General features: G+C 52.0%; 1 protein-coding gene across 8 annotated transcripts in view; it reads right to left on the minus strand.

Moving 5' to 3' along the window:
* ERI3 (ERI1 exoribonuclease family member 3) overlaps positions 1–12903 on the minus strand; it is a 133060-nt gene that overhangs the window by 23967 nt on the left and 96190 nt on the right. For 6 of the 8 annotated variants that reach the window (XM_058443386.1, XM_032160603.2, XM_058443388.1 and 3 more), the window contains one exon: positions 2833–2932. The exons of the other annotated variants lie outside the window; for them this stretch is intronic. In XM_058443386.1, coding sequence (XP_058299369.1) covers positions 2833–2932 — 100 coding nt within the window. The remainder of the gene's footprint in view (positions 1–2832; positions 2933–12903) is intronic. 8 annotated transcript variants of the gene reach the window in all.

A 12903-nucleotide genomic window follows, 5' to 3' on the forward strand; every position in this document is an offset into this window, starting at 1 on the left:
GACCTCTGACCCCCAGGGCTGGGAAGCAGTCCACATCAAACTCTTACAGCGCGACCCTTTTAGCACGCACAGTAACTCGGGGCATCGCCAGCTGAAGCTCATTAAAGCTGTCTCTTTGGTGCGAGGGCCATTAACCTCACTGCTCAAAACCCACGCCTCCCCTTCCCCGCCTCTCCTAGCCCAATTAATGCCCTGCATCCTCCCTCCCTTCCAAGCACCCTCACTCACACCTCAGAGCCAGCCTGGAGGTGGCAGGGCAGCCCTCTTCATTCAAAGACTACAAAGACCAAGTGTCAAGAAGCCCAGTGTCCTGGGGAGCCCCTGGTGCTGGCAACGGAGGAGGGAGCCCCTTCAGCCCCATGGTGTGCCCAGCACTGCATGAATACTTTCCCCAGGGGACTCACCAAGCCTTCCCAGCAACCCAGAGAGGCAGGTGGCATTGTCCTTCATCTAAGGTCACAGGGTTCTGGGTGGAAGAACCAGAACTACTTCTGGCTCCAAAGCCCTTACTCCATTGTCACTCAGAGCCTTGGGCTGCCCCACGGGGCCCAGCCAGATAAAGAAACCTTCTTCTCTGAAAAAGGAGGGGATACCTCAGAGTTCCTAACCTAGGGTCAACAGGTGAACAGACAACAGGGGCATTGCTGAGTCTCAAGAAGCACAAAGAGTGGGAACAAGGAACCCCTTCTCACACACACACCCTGGGACAGATGATAGAACAGGCACCCAGATAAAGTATATGTGGGGTGCATTAACCCAGGCTATCCCTAGCCCCCAGCCAGTTCTTCCTTCCCTGGACCAATGCCAGTCTTCTCACTGGTCCTCTTTGGTTCCTCCCTTTCCCATCACTCTTTCATTGATTCATTTACTCACCTACTCATTCATTCAACCACCCATATGCATTTATTGAGCATCTACTAAGAACTAGTTTTGTGCAACACAAACTGCCTCATTGATTCTGAATCAGAGCTTTGATCACGTCATTCTCTCACTCACGAACCTCCTGTGTCTCCTCAAAACGGCAGGAAAAGTCCACACCCTTTAACCAGGCATTCAAGGCCTTGCTTATGTCTCTGTTTATTTTCTAGCTGTTTCCTAACCCAAATTTGCCACTCCAGTCATGGGAAGCTTCTTGTAGGTGTCTGAACTTGTCCTCAACACGCTGGGTTTCTCATGCCCACAGGCCTTTCTACTGAGTCCTCCTACCTAAAACACCCTTCCCCCATTTTTCTGCCCAGCAAACTCCTATTCATCTTTCAGAGATCCCAATTCAAGTGTCCTCTTCTCTAGGAAACTTCCTGCTGACCTCCCAAGCATATTACCCTGCTGGGTTTGGCATCTTCTCTAGATTGTTTGGAAAACATCTATGAGAGGGAACAGCAGTTATGGTGGAGTACCCCCAGTTCCCCAGGCCTGTTGGTCACTTCCTCTTAGCCTGGGCCCTGGGAAACCCTTGAAATGTCCCAATAAGAATATGAGGGCATCCCTCCTGGGGTGAGATGCCCCCATATCACTACCTCTTAGTGAGAGGTAACTGAAAAAGTAGAAGCTACTTGGCAACTGAGGAGAGGGAAAACCACCTTTGGGGCAACCCGGGTGTTTTCTATCACAGCCCTTAGTACCCTGGGTGGCAAGCACCTATTTCAGTCCCTGTCTCTTCCCAGAATGTGAGCTCACTGAGAACAGAAACTTCTACTCAGCACGCCCAGCACCCACAAGGCACCAGTGAATGTCTGGAATGGATAAGGGGTCTACTATGAAGGAGGTGACTGGTATTCTCTCTCCAGTCCCCCCCACAATGATGCGACCCCAAAGGCTCACAGGCTGTGGTAATGTCAGCGCACTGCCCAGAGACACTCTGGCTCTTCCCCACTTGGAACAAGGCCTATGCTTGGTCAGGTGCCCTACCTGAGAGCATCTGCATGCACACATGTGCATATGCAAACAAAGTAAGATATACAGAACTGAACAGACACACCTGACAGATACACACACAGACTGGTAGCTGCTTCCACACAGACTCATGCCCTCAGAAAAATACAGATATACTGTTACACGCTCCCCAACAGACATGTATAATCATGGACACATTATACTCTCAGTCTGACACACAGACATACAGCTAAAGGTGTCACACATATGCAGACACACAGATAGACAGATAACATATTCATACTGATAGATCAGAAACTAACAGAGCCTCCAACTGCCTGGAATCATAGCCACTCCAGTTTCCTTCCAAACAAGAATCCCCTTGAGGGTATACCCCCATTTGGTACCCCGAATGGCCCCCCTCAACCCAGGCACCGCTCAATGGAGGCTGCTGCTCCTGCGGGGGAGTCAATACCCTGTGGACGGAGTCATCGGTCAGAAGGACCCCGACTAATTAAAAGCTGGTGAGGTTTAAATAATTCATCTCCTTAACTCCCATTGATCGTCCAGTTTAGTGGCCACAGACTTGACACAATATTAAACAGCCTCCTCCAGCTCCATGGGGGGTGGGTAAGCTGACATGTCCCCACCCACTGAGGACACTGCCCACTAGAGATGCAGCCAGTGAGGGGGGACCTTGGCCTGAGTCCAAGGCCACCTGTGACTCACCGAAAGCCCAGACCCCAGCCTCCTCCAAAATACCACTTTGAGTGGTGCCTTCCAGTGGTCCCATTCAGTAATTTTCTCATTCCACCCCCCTTCTGCCATCCCCCCAGCTATGTAGAGAGCCCTGTTGGGGCACTGAATGAGCCATGGAAACTCTCTGTGTGCCTGGGGACTGGGGCATGCGGGCAAGGGATGATGGATGGAGCTGCCGGGGGAATATGCGAAGGGACTGACCAATGCCGCTGTGGGGCCGGCCTATGTGTTGCAGGCTGAGGCCCTTGTTCATGTCTAGAAGTCCATTCTTGGGCCAGCAGCCCATGGCGAAGCTGTAAGCCTGGAAGACAGGAGGCAAGTGGTTAACGGAGGCCCTGACCCTCTGAACCAACCCCACGCACAAGGTCTTCCCCCCACCCCCCAAATCTTTCCAACAAGGAATCCCTTTCATAATGCCATCTCGTGAGAGTCCCTTCTCCACCCAGGTCCTCCCCCGACCCAGCAGAAAGTCCCTTCCTTCTCCAGAGTGCCTTTTCTCCTGGGCTTCTCCCCATCTGAGTCCCTGGCCCTCAACGGGTGCCCCTCACCAGGACTCCTCTCTAAGGAGTTTCCGTTCACGAGGCTCCTCCTTCTTAGGAGCCCTCCTCTCACAAGGGCATACCTGCACCTTGCACCCCTCCTTAGGATCTCCCCTTTCAGGAGCCCCCAGCCTCCTCCTCACAATATTACTGTTCACAAAGACTAGCCTCAGGCAGAACGTTGGAAACCAGTGCGTCCAAACTGCACCTCACAGACAGAAATGTTGAAGTGAGAGCTGGTCAGCAAGGTGCCATGGTCAAGGTGCTTTTGACCACAAGCAGGCCAGGCTACGGAAGGATCTGGGAGCTTTGTGGTGGCTCAACTGAGGAGAGGAGTAAGGTCACTTGGTCAACTCAAGCAGCTGGGAGGGGAGTACAAGGGGCGTGTGTGTGTATGTATGTGTGTGTGTGAGAGAGAGAGAGAGAGAGTGTGTGTGTGTGTGTGTGTGTGTGTGTGTGTGGTGGGGGGCGCAGATGCTCTGCTGAAGGTCAAGTGCTCACTTATGCATATTCAAAGCGGCCACCCATCGATCTGTACTTAATTGTTTTCCTGGGGATGGGGAAGGAAGTGCTGGGGGCATCGATCTGCTCAGGCCCCAGTACTCCATTGCCCCCCCCCCCCATCCCCTTCCCTCACCACCTGGCTGCCAGCAACCTCCACCTGGGGGGGCACACATGGCAGGGCAGGGGCAGAGCCTTCCCTCACAGTCGCTTTTAGCCATGACTGACCTGATGCCACAGATGAGGAAACTGAGGCCCAGAAAGAAGAGACTTAACATAGGTTAGATCACTATGAAGTAGCCAAATAGGATTTAATTCCTGCTCAGCCTGTTAACCAAATCCTGGGCTTCTCCTGGTAGGCCTGGTAGCTAGTTGGACCTTCAAACATTACCCATCCCCTCACTTTAGAAGTCCCCAAACACCAGGCTGCCCTTCTACCAGTGGCAGGACAGCGTACAGGGCAGTGGTCAGAATGAAGCTTGGGTGAGTTTCTAGAAGTTGGATAGGGGGTCCAGTGATGGAACCAAAGTGACTGCCAGCTGTGAGTAGATGAGCGCTGCAGTGGTCCAGCCCTTTGCTAGTCCCAGGAGGTCTCCATCCCACTAACGCGCAGGGGAGAGGGCCCAGCACAGGGTCAGAAACGCAAAATGGGAGGCTGCACACAGCATCTGTGCCAGGGCCCAGGGCCCAGATGCTGTGTCCACCCTTCCTTTCCAGCTGCAAGAACCAACACTCCAGCCCCATGGGTACTAGGAGACTAGGAGAGAGGGTACTTAAACCTTACCACCCTCTAAAGCCATTCTCCTTGACCGCAGAGGTACCAGCCACAGCCCAACTTCCCAGCCAGCCTTCCCCCACCCTTTCCCAGGCCACAGCTGAACCCACAAATCAGGGGCTGAGTGTGAGGCTCAAGGACAGGGAAGAAGATGCTGGCCCAGAGCCAGGGCAGAGCTGGGATGGAGGCAGTGAGGGAAGCAGCCAGTGGGCGGTGCATAGCCAGAGGAGCCGCTGAACCTGGTCAGGGCTGAGGCTGGAGCGCAGTGGGCCAGAGAGCAGTGGCGGCCGCCTTTCAAGTACTTTAAAATCACTTACAAAGGCCGGATTAAACGATCAGAAATTCCATTTAATAGGACAAATAAAGAAATAACAATCTACTCTATCAGCCTGGAGAAGGCGAGCTGGATGGGTTTTTTTCCCCTCTAAAAAGGAAAAAGGGAAGGAAGGGGGAAAAAAGAAGGATAATGTGTGTTTACTCAAGCAAAGAAAAAAATATTTAAGTGATGTCGGGGAGAAGATTGCAGTAACTAGTGAAGAATAACATCGTCTACTTTGCTGTCAAATCACACCCGAATTTCAGTAATAGATTCTCGGCTGACACTCAATTCAATTCGAAGGTGATCCTGCTTTATCCCAGCCCATCAAATATTAAACACTTGCATTAGCAGGTGCTGCCGCTTCCCGGCTTAAAGCGACGGGCGGGCGGCAGGGCTGCTGAGGCCCCTCCGCTCTGCTTATGGCTCGGGGACAGGGCAGCTCAACGTTATCTGCACGTCATCCTGAGTCTTATCGCAGCTAAGCGGGAAGACCACTTCAGATAACATTAGATGCTTGCCCTGCCGCGTCACCGTGATTAGATTATTATTGTAATTATGACTCCCCAAGATCTTCCACAGACTGGGACGTGTGAAAGGGGGATGGAGGACAGCAGAGCCCAGGAGGGCCAGGCTGGACCAGGGAAAGCTGGGCCCCTGGCAGGAAAGCAGAGTTGCCAGGCAAGGCGGCAACCCAGTCCTGCCTGACGGATGCCTTTCAGGAAGGGCAGTCTGGCTTGTCAGAGCGAGGGCGAGATGAATTGGCATCTCCACTGTGGCCGTGGGTGTCATGCCGCACAGTTTCATATTCCCAGATAAGGCGTGATAACCAATTGCTGCTGTGACATGGCCTCATCCAGCACTTCCTGGGGCGGTGGGGGGGGGGGGGGGGTGGCGCATGCACATGGGTCTGCCAAGCTCCTAATAAGAGGGATTTAATTTTTACAAATGCTGCTTCCAGCGGGACCTTCACATACCAGCCAAAGTCCAAAATGATATTAAAAACGGTTAATTAAAACTGCTCTCCCTCAGCCTGGGCTCTCCCGCTGTTGGCCCTGCTGAGAGCCCTGGCACGTCTTCCCCAGGTACTGACACATGCACCTGCAGAGCCTAACCTTCAGATGTGACCACTAGCCTCACGGGGCCACCCTAGGCATAGTACCAGGGCCCAGCACCTCATGCTCCCCCCAGCTCCTGCCATCTTGGGTACTGCTTAGGCACAGCCAACAGACGCAGATAGCTGCCCACAAAACATAGGTGGTCCCACAGCAAACTGTGCTCCTGCCAACATATGGTCTGGATCCTCACACCTGCTACCCCTCTGCACCTGTACTCATCTGTGCCCACCACTCACTTTTAAAGCCCATGCCTCTCCCCACAAGATATGCAGGCCATGGAGTGGCCCAAGCGCATATATGCTGGCATGCCACAAATGCATCGGACTTGCCCTCAGGTGACTGCCACCCTTCCATTACTTGCTCCCTCCATTTGCCCTCCTTAAGAGATTGTATCTGTCTACAAATCTCAGCAGAGACCTTCCTGGGAGTCCTGATCAGGGTGAGGTGTCATGGGCTATGTCTCAGAGATTCCGGCTGAGGAGCCAAGGCTGGCACTCAGAGACCCATCAGAGCAGGAGGATCAGCAAGGCTGAGCCCTTTGGATTGCCTACAGGGGACAATGAAGACAAGCAGACCCTGGTGAGATTGGAGGAGGCTAGGAAAGCTTCCTGGAGGGAGTGGTACTGGCAGGCTGGGACAGTTTGACAGGTGGCAGGGGAGTACAACATTCCAGACGGAAGGCACAGCAAGGACAACGGAAAGTGGCATGAGCACGCACAATAAAGGCTTGGGTGCGGCTGGGACAGCCAAATTAGAGAGGGGAGCCACATCTTAAGGCACTGCCTCTCAACTCTGCGTACCTGGCAGCAACATGGCATCAAGGGGCCTTGTGTCCAACTCTTTACTCCTGCCTGCTCCCTCTCACTGCTCCCTTCCCTCTCCTGCCAGCTTGGGGGAATGGGGGTATGGGGCCCAGAAGCTTTCTGATCTTGATCAGTGTGGGGCAGGAATCTAATTTAAGAGCTCTCTCCAAGAGCTTGTGCCCAAGCCCGTTTCCCAAAGCTGCTTCCAAATCCTCTGGGTGCCACTTCTTTGGCTGCATCTCTCTCAGCCATCAGGGTCCACCTGCCCAGCTATGCAGAGTCAGCACCTAGCCCCTGGGGTTCGCAGCCAGAGGGTGGGGCAGGTAGGAGGATGACTGAGGAGCTCCTGAGTCCTGTCCAGGGCAGGTACTGATGCGAGCCACAGGGACAGGTGGAGCTGGCTGAGGTGAAAGATGCTGGGCCTACCAAGCCAAACCACCTCAGCCCTGTGCCAGGCAGGCACGCACGCTTCCCTTCCCCTGGGCTGCTGCAATTTCCATGCGCAGGGAAGCAGGTGCCGAGCTGCTCCCGGCTGGCTCTCCCCTCTCGTGGCTCTGCCCGCCTTGGCTGCTGCCCCATTAGCTTAGTGGCCAGCCATCTGCGACGGGCCTGCCGCATAGCCCTGCTGTAGGCGCGGCGGGTGGCCCCCTGTGTAACAGGGAGCTTTGCCATTAGCGCCTTTAATATTCTGACACCTCAGCACAGCCTGCTATTACATGCAAACGCTGATCGCCCTGTGAAATTACATTGCTGGGCCCGCGAAATGGAATCGTGTATAATCAGCCTCCTCCATGCACTGTCAGTCCCATCACAAACACGGCACTCGGCGGCTTACGGGGGCTTAGCAGCTGCGACAAGTGTATTGGGTTTAATAGATGAAGTAGCCCTCATCGGCTGCAGCATCAGATCCTTCAAAGAGGAAAGAGGCCTCAGCAGCTGCTATGGTGTCTCTGCCCACCCATATACTACCTACCAGGACCCTGAGAGTGGAGTGGACACACAGTGGGAAGGGCTATGGTTGGGCTAAACGGCTAGAACCCAGCTCAGGCTGCAGACAGAATAGGCTGCTCTGCAACTTTCAGAAAACCCAGTTTCGAAGCCTGTGCTAGCATATTCAGCCTATCCAGCCCACCTAGAGGTGAGGAGGAGCAGGCCTTTAACCATACCTCTGGATGACTTGTCACCCTGCAGGCGATTGCTCAAGACTAGGAACCAAATCAAACCAACTGCCATTCCCCTAACCCCCAACAGAGATGAAGCTGTGATGGTGATACTCCAGAGGACAGGGAAGAGAAAGTCTGGCAGACACAACTACTACCTAACTCTCTATCCTGACCAACACTTCCACAGCTGGCGAGCCAAATACCTGAGGCCACAGGTAAACACTAGGGTGGAGTATGCCACATATACTTATGGCACACCCAGCAGCCCATGCCTCATAGAAAGGCTCAGTTCTGCCAGCTATTAGCACTATAACTTTGGATGAGTTATTAAACCTTTCTGAGCCTCAGTTTCTTGTACTGCGAGATGGGATGACAGTACTTTCCTCCAGGTATATCTGAGATCACCCAGGACTACTCACTCCCACTGCTACCTCCAGATATTCTTGGTGCCATTGCTCAAAATGCACCTTGCCTTTGAGAATACAGTTCCCTCTCCCTTTCCCAGGGAACGCTTTTCCAGGTTCAGCCTAACACCAATTGTGGCAGAGTGTATTTTCCTGTGATGGGTTGCAACACTATCTCCCATCTCATATGCTCTTCTTTCACTGTGACTTTGACATACCTACCATCAAGACTAAGTCTCTGTCACCATCCCTGCCCTTCAAGACTACTGCAAAAATGCTTAGGCAGCTTCCACCTCAATCACTGGAAAGTTTCCCTGCAGTCTGGGGCTGCTGTGTTAAGTAGTGAGACTGCCTCAAGGTAGCCATGCCGTGAGGAAGCCCAAACTAACCCATGCAGAGAGAACACAGATAGAAGCCATGAGACTCGGTGAAGAAAGAGAGAGGCCCAGCCAGCCCCCAACTGCTCTGACCACATTGTGCCAGCTCCAGCCACTGCCTGACTATATAACCACACAAGAGATCCTGAGCCAGAACCACATTACCTATCCTCTCCTGAATTCCTCAGTCACAGAAACCATGAAGGATAATACAGTATTTGTTGTTATTTTAAGTCACTAAGTGTCAGGGTGATCAGTTATGCAGCAACACTAACTGGCAAGCCAATACCTACTCACTCCTGGATATAGTCTGCAGATGTCTTCAAATTCTTTCCTGCTGCTTCTAGACTATTCTTCCTCTCTCCCTCTGGGACTTCATTCCAAATCATCATCACTCTGGGTAACTTCAGTATCTACAAGATAACCCAGCCATGGAAATTGCCTCTCAATTTCTTGACTCCCTGTGCTCTAATGACCTTCTCCTCTACCTATTTCAGTCATCTTTCCCCACAGCCACCCCCTGAGCCTTGCTATCACCCAGAACTGCCCTCCCTCTGAAATCTCACAAGGACGGATTCCACTCTGGCCCCAGCCTCCTAACCTTCTAGCTTTTGTTTGCTTTCTCCCTCTGCTCTTGCTTCCTCCCAGCCCCCGCCTGCCCCTAGTCTGTCTATCCCCTTTTCGGGCTTCAGTACTTTTCTACTAACCTGAACCCTTGAATCTATCACTTCAACCACCCATCCCCCAATTTTCAACACCCTGCCCACTTGTCCTAGAGCACACCTTTTCTGGAAAACCCCAACCATGACTCCATTTCTCCACACTTGCTCTTGGGCTCAGCAATGCCAGAAAAAGTCATTCTTATATACAGAAAGTGGTTACTACAGATCCAAGACCACAACCTTAGCAACCCTCAATGGTACTCACCAACCCTACTTCCTTCCTACTTTCACAAAGATAATAAAGCCACTAGGTAGAGCTCTTTCTGCAAGCCCCTTAGCTACAAATGCATCTGCATCCTTCCCCACCTGCTCCTTCACCTCCCCTGTTCTAACAGGGGAGCCACTACGCTTCTTGTCTAAGGCCAAACCCGTACTTGTGCTTTACAGGCCATCCTTTTCCCACCTCCTCAGGCCCTTGCTCCATCTAGTATCTCTTGTCTTTCTAAATCCTTAACCTCCTCTTCTCTGCTGGCTTCTTCATTAACATTCAAGCATATGCTTAGATTTCTATCACTTTCACATAACTTCTCTGTGTCTTGGTTTCCTCCTTGTAAAATGGGGGTTATAATAGTTCCTACCCCATAGAGTTGATGTGAGGATTAAATGAGTTACTGTCTGTAAAATGCTTAAAACACTGCCTGGCTCTCTGAAACCTATGTTAAGTTTTAGATTATTTTTAAAGTTCTATATGCATTCCACATCCTATCCAGCTACTGCTGTTCTCCTGTTAATGACCAACTTCTCAAGACTGCCTCCACTCCCTTCCTCCTTCACTCCTTCACACCCTGCAGTCTGGTCAAGCTGCCGCCATGCTGCCCCACAGCTGTGGACAGTTTCAGATTCTTACCTGCCTTCGCCACTTTGCAGCCTGCTCCATCTCTGAAACCCTTCTCCCTTCTTGACACTCTACTCAGTTTTCCTAGCTCTCTGCCATTTTCCCCACAATCTCCTGTATAGTCTCCTCTGCATTTGGTCATCGTATCTGTGTACTCACCCACTGTGCACTCTCTCTTCCTATTTTTTTCTACATGCAACCACTCTCCTTGGGCTCCTTGGGTGATTTCCTCAAGTCCATTGTCTTCAACCTTTCTAATTTCCAAATCTGTATTTCTTACCCCTACTTGAGTGTCAGACATATATATTCTATTGCCTACCTCGAATCTCCCCCTGGATTTCACATAGATGCTTGATTCTCAATATGTTTAAAGCTCATTTCAACATCTCCTCTTCAAACTGCTGCTTCTCCTGGGCTCCCAAATTGCAGTGAAAGCTATTACCATCTACCTGGTCTACCAGGCCAGAAATGTGGGGGTCAATCTTGATTCCTTCCTCTTCCTTACTGCCCACCAAGTCCTGGGATTGCTGTTTCATGCCTTCAAGCCTTTGATGAAGCAGTTCCTTCAGCCTGTCTAGAACGTCCTCTGCCTTCTCCCACATTTTGTCCTAATTTGAACACACACTCCTCTTTCAACATTCAATTCAAAAAGTACCTTCCTTTATAGTCTTTCCTGGCTCATCCCCCCTTTAAATCCCCCATACTGTGAACGGCACCTGTAACATGGATTTTGTCTCCCATTATGCTGAGAGATTCTTGAGGGGGTTGGGGGGTTGTATTTGCTGTCTCTGAGTGGTCCCCACTGAGAAAAGGGGAAGCGAGAGGAGAAGGGGAGAGGAAGAAAAGACATCTCGGCCGGGCGCGGTGGCTCACACTTGTAATCCCAGCACTTTGGGAGGCCGAGGCGGGCGGAGCACGAGGTCAGGAGATCGAGACCACGGTGAAACCCCGTCTCTATTAAAAATACAAAAAATTAGCTGGGCGTGGTGGCGGGCGCCTGTAGTCCCAGCTACTCGGGAGGCTGAGGCAGGAGAATGGCGTGAACCCGGGAGGCGGAGCTTGCAGTGAGCCGAGATCGCGCCACTGCACTCCAGCCTGGGCGACAGAGCAAGACTCCCCCGTCCAAAAAAAAAAAAAAAAAAAAAAAAAAAGAAAAGACATCTCTTCGGGTATACTACCAAGCATGGAGGCTTGGTTTCCGGAGCTGCTACTCCCGCCAATCCTACCCAGTCTCCTTCAGGAACCATAGTTGTTCTTGCCCAGCAGAACAGCAACGGCCCATCCCACAGCCATTCTTGGAACTGGGGGCTCAGTTGCCTGTTTTAAGGAAGAGGGAACTGTTGCTGTCTCCTCCTTTGCTGTACTCTCAGCCTGTGGATATCCCCCAACTCATTCCTCAGGCCCAGCAGAGGCTTGACCCGCACAGCTAAAGCAGCAAAGGGATGGACACTTGCATCAGGTGACACGAGCCCATCCTCCCTAACCCCAGATGGCAGTTCTGTTGTGTGTACAGTGTTCTCTGGCTACCAACATACTTCAGGGGCCCCAGAGCTGCTGCTGCCTCTCTTCATCAATGGAACCTGAGTGGGATAATTATCGTCTATGTGTACTTAACCTTACTGCTCACCGCCTTCAACACAATGGCTGCCTCTAGTGTGCTGGGCCACCACTACAGCAAAGGCAGGGGCTATGCCACAGGTCTAGGTCCCACAGCATTTGGTACTGGGGGTCCCAGGAGTGGCAGACAGCTACCAGCTCAGTTTGATCCCAAGTATTATGGTCCCGAGTATTTTCAGGTGGAGTTTTCTCCTTCTTGCTCCCAGATTTCTTGGCTTCACTGCTGAGTCAGAGGGGCCTTGGGGACAGTGAAGTTTCTGGGTTGAGAATAAGATAAGTAGCTCCTGAGCCATGCTGCCTCAGTCCCTGCAGAAGAGGGTGGCCTGTCTGGGGCTCCACGTGCACTGTCACAGAGTCTAAGGCAGCAGGTCAGTCTGAGCCAGCTGCCCAGGGTGAGAGCTACATTGTGAGTTTTCTTTGTTTTCATTACAATTTCCTCTCCCACCACTTCTTTTTAGCCAGCCCTTTCCTCCCCGGGGTGCTGGGGATTGAATGAAACACCACCCCCGGCTCCAATAAGTGTATTTCAATTACATCTGTCACTGCATAACGATATAATGATATATCATGTGATATTAAATCCATGGTAATCATATCAGGGATTTTTTTTAATCGTGCACTAATCGCATTATTACATCTCTATAATTAACAACAGGAGGTATGGAAATTCAGTTAAGGCAGTTGGCTCAATGTACTCCCCCCAACCCACCCCCATCCTGGCTCCCCCAGATCAGGACCCGATTAGGAGACAGGGACTGCAGGGCACTTGCCAGCTGGGCCAAAGCCCCACTCCCAGTGCCTCAGTCATAGGCAAAGCTTTCCACATCCAGGGCTGGCAGAGACAGTCCAGGGTGCTTGTCCATCTTGTGGTTCCTCAGGAAAGAAGCCTGGGGCAGAAGCCAAACAGAGAGGCCCGACTACAGGGCTTAGCTGGGGCCTTCCAGACTTCCCACCACTGCTGCACCAAATCATCTCCATGGGGAGGGATGTCACCTTTTCCTTCAGCAAGGCCCTCAAAGGCGCTTGTAAGGCACAGAGGTGAGTTTCTCCCTCACGGCCTCCTGCGCCAGAATTCCCTCTGCTACTGCTACACATACACCCT

The sequence above is a fragment of the Hylobates moloch genome, unplaced genomic scaffold, assembly GCF_009828535.3.
Source record: "Hylobates moloch isolate HMO894 unplaced genomic scaffold, HMol_V3 SCAFFOLD_8, whole genome shotgun sequence".
NCBI classification, from domain to species: Eukaryota; Metazoa; Chordata; class Mammalia; order Primates; family Hylobatidae; genus Hylobates; species Hylobates moloch.